General features: G+C 48.4%; 1 protein-coding gene across 1 annotated transcript; it reads right to left on the bottom strand.

The window, feature by feature from the left end:
- Positions 1-512: 512 nt before the first annotated feature.
- On the bottom strand, positions 513-4944 carry SKIDA1 (SKI/DACH domain containing 1). The gene has a single exon (XM_075047838.1). It carries the CDS (start codon positions 4415-4417, stop codon positions 1889-1891), a length of 2529 nt encoding a protein of 842 aa, XP_074903939.1. The 5' UTR covers positions 4418-4944; the 3' UTR covers positions 513-1888.
- Positions 4945-5268: the final 324 nt, after the last annotated feature.

Raw genomic sequence — 5268 nt, 5'->3', positions numbered from 1 at the left:
CAGAAATGTTGACTTTGAGTCAGACAGTAAACATTACATTGTTGCTTTGTTTTCCTTTTTTGATTTACGATAAATTATTCTCCCGGGATTGATCGATGAGTGGAATCCTTAAAATTTAATTTGGGAATGATCTAGTATAAATAAAATGCTAATCCAAAGAAAGAAACCAGCAATTATTCATCCTAAACTCTGCTGATTCAGCAACTCAATTATAACTGCCTTTCTCAAGCTGCAAACTTTTCAGGCTGTTTTCAGAGTTGCTGTACCCGTCCTCCCCCCGCAAGAAAGACCTTCCCCCGTCCTCAGCTCTGCCTCCACCTCGGCCTCCAGCCTTTCTCTCTTCCCCCCCCCCCCTTCCCTTTCTTTTCGAGGTGTTGGGGGGGGAGGGAGGGAAACAGTTAACCTCTTGAAGCGTATTTCCTCCAAATAAAAACAGTGAACTTACAAACGGAGAGGAAACCACGGATAACTCTGCAATAATTCAAATTGTATGGAATCAGGAAATTTTTTTAAACAGTGTTTTTAATTGAAAATAAAGCTAAAGCATGCTTTTCAACAGTGCAAATTTCCATAATTTTGATTTACTGCTTCCATCATCACAATATATTATACCAGCATGTCTTACCGAGGGCTAGACTCTAGAAGTCTGCCTGTTCGACTATTTCGATATTAAGTGCAAATATAGATAATTGCCTCTGATTGTCACGTGCAGTAGAAATGTTTCTGCTACATAGAGAGGATGGCATGGCAAAAAAAAAAAAAAAAAAACAACAAACACCCCACGACAACAAATTTCAAGAGATGAGGTTAGAACCGGGAAGTGTAACACGGTTGAAACGCCTGAGTTTTGGTGCCAAAAAGCTATGAATAACACGGTCTTCTCATTTTGTGTATTCTTTCCACTTACGGCCTCTCGTTTCACTTTCTGTGTTGTATTTACTGCTTTGCTATTTCCTCCAGCCAGCGTGAGGGGCTGGACCATAAATTGTACTGCTGGCCGGGCAAATATTTTAGTTGCTTTGCAAGTTTGTAAGGGGCATGTTCAGACCACAACTTAAGCATGACATTAGTGGGTAACAGTAACCTTATTTAAGACCTCTGGGTGAAACAAAAAGGCTTCCCAATTGCAAAGAGTGGCTGTACAAGTAAAAACACACCCTTTTACCAAAAATAGAATTCCACATTTATTTACTGGTTTCAGATGAGGCAGCTTTTCCCAGCGCTGGGGTTGCAGGCGGACCCCAGCCTTTCCAAACCAGACAAAAAAGGAGTAAGTGCAACTGCTCTTCGAAAAAGACACCCCTGTACCCGAAAACAAAGCTCCCGAAAAGTAGGCTGCTGCCACATTGAATTATAGTGAACCCTTACTGTGCAACCATGTAACTTAACAAACTTTAACTGAATTAACAGTTAGACTTCCATTTTCGAAATCTAGTGCATAAATTTAATGGCTCATTCTAATATTTATTATTCAACCTTTTGACATTTATTTGCAGCAGTTGAATTGAGGTACTGGTGCATTATTAGCATTTAAACAGTAAAGTGTTCCAGCTCTACCATAATAACTGAGTTTAACTTGAGTCTTTAGCCTGAAGTACTCTGTGGAATGTTACAAAAAAAAAAAAAAAAAACAAAAACAAAACAAAAAAAAACAACCAACAAAACAAATGCAACAGAACCAAAAAAATTTAAAAACCCAAAACAAACCAAAATACCACTGTTGTAATGGTAAAGAAAATAGTAATCCGGTTTCTGTCTTCACAATGTGATAAAACAGGATTCCAAAAGTGTGTATAGCATTAATGGGCTTGTACAAACCATCCTGCAGAGTTTAAAAAATGTAAGAAAGTTAAAGGTGGTTCAAGAAAATATTTTCCATACTATTTTATTAATTAAATTTCCTGAATTTGTGGCTAGGTGGAAGAGGTATTGCAGAACCGCCCAGCTGCCATTTCCATACAGGATGGGCCTTGTGAGGTGGTTGGGAATCCTTAGTGGTGTTTAAGGAATAAGCTGGCAACAAATCCCCATCATTGCCAATAATTAGTGATGGTGGACAGGGAAAATTTGCCATGAAATTAAATGGCCTTTTCACTGCTGATGCTACATTGCTGGCTACCCTTTTGCGTCTATTGTTAACTGTAAAATCATCCAGTGTTCCTTCATGTGTCTCAATTTTACCTGTAGGACGTGGGCTTCGAGCTGATTTCAAATTTGGTTTGACTGGAGGAGTCTGCAGTACAGGTCGCTTTCCCAAAACCAGTGTCCTGTAATTTTTTCTCACCCTTGCTCCAAATTTATACTCCCCATCCTCAGGTTTTGGAGTACCTAAAGTGCATGAGAGGACCTGACTCTGAGTCAGCGGGTTTAAGGAAGTGGTTTCTTTCTCAGTGCATGCAGAATCTTCCTTGGCTGTTAATAAAGCGTCCTGGTTATTACTCTCAGTCACACCGTAAAACTCATCCTTAGTATCATTGCACTCACACTTTAGCTTATGTGTTGTAAGATCAGGCTCATACTCGTCGTTCGCACTGCTGTCCTCTATTTTGATTTTAATGCTGTGCAGGAATGGCAATGCCTTATTGCCTGTATCAGTGCAGTGGAGCTCAGCTGCTGCTGCTGCCCCTGGAGAAGCAGCATCCTCCTCAGGATCAGTTTGTAAAGAGGGCAAATCCGTGGCAAATTCAATACAATGAGGGGTTTTGGAATCTTTCTCCGAATTTGCTGCCGCTGATGAAGAATCATTATTTAAGAACCTAGCAGCTATTGTATTGTTATCTGCACGGTGTGTAGTAGTTGCTGGAAGGCATTTCCTTGCCTCTCTGAGTATTCTTTGTTGTGGAAATGCATTGTTTGTCTTTGGGCTAGGTGAAGAGGCCCCCTTTGCAACACAGTTAATTGTTAGGTCAGTACTCTTGGCATTATTGGAAAATTCAGAGTGTGGGAATGTGATCTCGGATACCCTATCATCTCTTATCTCCGCGAAGCAGCTCCCCAGGCCGCCGGAGCAGCGCAGCGCCGGGGCGGCGGGAGCCCAGCCGGGGCGGCCCCACTCCTCCGGCAGCTCCGGCTTGACTCCGCCGGGAGGGCCGCGGAGGGCGGGCAGCCCGCCGGGCTCCGCCGGGGCCGGGGCCGGGGCCGGGGCCGGCGGCCGGGGGGCGGCGGCGGCCGCCAGATGGTACAAGAAGTTGGCGTGGACCACGCCGGGCGGGCTGCAGAAGCTGGTGCGCCTGAAGCGGATGCTCTGCACCGAGACCTGGCTGGAGACGGAGCTGGAGTCGGAGTCCGAGGTGCTGTCCTCCTCCTCCTCCTCCTCCTCCTCTTCCTCCTCCTCTTCCTCCTCCTCCTCCTCCTCCTCCTCCGAGCTGCCCTCGCTGGAGTCCGAGGCGCCGCTGCCCTCCTCGTCGTCGTCCTCCTCCTCCTCGTCCTCCTCCTCCGAGCTGCCCTCGCTGGAGCTGGAGAGGCTGGAGCCGCAGTCCGAGTCGTGGGCGGCGCGGCCGGAGCAGCAGCTGGACTCCGAGTCGCTGCTGCCGCTCTCGGGGAAGGCGGGCGGCGGCGGCCCGAAGCCGCGGGGCAGCGGCAGCGGCAGCCGCGGGGCGCCGCGGGGCCGGCAGGGCCGCGGCGCGGCCAGGGGCCGGCGGGCGCCGCCGGGGGGGCCCAGCGCGCCGGCGGCGGCGGCCGCCCCGTGGCGGCGGCGGCGGCAGCGGGCGGGCAGGGGCGGGGGGCCGGCGGCCGGGAGCCGCGGCCGCGCCGCGGCGGCGGCGGGCGGGGGGCGGGCGGCGGGCGGGCGGCGGGCGTGGAGGGGCGCGCAGCCGCCCGCCGCCGGCGCCGTTTCATAGTTTACGGGGGGTTTGCAAGGCGCCCGAGCGATTTCTGGGTAGCTGTGGCCAGTGTATTTACTAAAAATGTGAGGTAGATGAGAGGCCGGTAGCAAGGCTGTGTCCCCCGGACGCAAAGCTTTCCTCCTGATGGGCAGCAGGGGCCGGGGAGAGTCGCTCAAACCCAGCCAAAGTTTGTTTTCCTTCCAGAAGCCGGAGAAGGGGTCGGTGGGTGCGAGCTCCGGCCGGAGGTCGGTGGTCGACAGCGCCCGGCTTATTTTCCTCCGTTTCGTCCTAAGGACCCGTTCGGTTTTGCAGGATGTGTAAAGGGCTTCCACGTCCTCTCTGGAGATCAGGGTGCATTTGGCGGCGTGGAAAGCGATGGAGTTGATGGCTTTGAGTTTCCTCAACTCCTCCAGGTCGCAGTGATGCTTTTTTACTTTTAAATGATCCATTCGCTTGTGCACGGTAGTTCGCGGGATGTTTTTGAGCAGGTCTGTAAAAACCTGGGAGAGTGCAAACATTTGCTTTCCTTTAATGATGAGGTAGCCGAGCCTCACGCCATCCACCTCTTCAAAACCCGACTTCAGGTCTCCCATTTCGTGAATTAAATTATTCCCAGCATTTGCAGAGAGAGAGAGAGAGATGGGGGGAAAAAAAAAAGGGGGGGAAAAAAAAAGAAAAAGCCACACACACACAATCCTCAGCCAGATGCTGTATTTGTCTCAAGGCATCCTGCTAATAAAATATAACAAAGGCTGTTATTCCTGGTGAATGAAGTGCCAAACTTTAGACAAAATGAAAAAAAAATAAATTAAAAAAATACCGTGAGGCTACAATCAATATATAATCTTAAAAATCAGGTTTGCCAAAGTGTTTCTCTAAGTTGCTGCTGAAGATCAGTACCTGTTCCCTTTCATTCCCTGCTTTTCCATTGGAAACTATGATAATGGAATGTGAAGGGAGGAAGAGAAAAGAAATGCAGCTGCTATTCCCGCCGCTGCTTTAGCTACAAATAAAATGACAGAGTGAAGTGAGCTCGTCCGGAGACACCTTCATCAATTAATTCCCCTAAAGCCAACGCTGATTGGACACTCCTGACAGGTGATGCAATAAAAATTGATATTCCACCCCTTCCCCCAAAAAATCTCCCACTAATTAGCATACCCTTATACTGCCACCTCCCCTCCCAAAGTAAATAATACAGTTAGTATATAAATCTTTCTATTAAACAATCCGAGCTCAAACACACTCAGACCTCTCAGACTTCCTCGTAGCTAGCTTCCGAGGAAGGATTTGTGTGCTTTTTTCCCTATCGCTTCGTATATTTTTAGCCCGTTTTGGACAAACGTTGCTCTTTTGTGCATGCCGTGAATTTAAAGGACGTAAGTCTGATCGTAGCGATGGAAAATCCTTCGGTAACGTAGCCGCTTTAAACTAGCGTTTTATT

Source organism: Buteo buteo, chromosome 2, assembly GCF_964188355.1.
Source record: "Buteo buteo chromosome 2, bButBut1.hap1.1, whole genome shotgun sequence".
In the NCBI taxonomy this organism is placed as follows: Eukaryota; Metazoa; Chordata; class Aves; order Accipitriformes; family Accipitridae; genus Buteo; species Buteo buteo.
Note: the sequence above shows the minus strand (reverse complement) of the source record. Positions and strands in the feature narration are given on the sequence as shown.

Bases quoted from the DNA above. Each gene is read 5' to 3' on its own strand.
- SKIDA1 (XM_075047838.1), bottom strand. From the start codon at position 4,417: ATGGGAGACCTGAAGTCGGGTTTTGAAGAGGTGGATGGCGTGAGGCTC.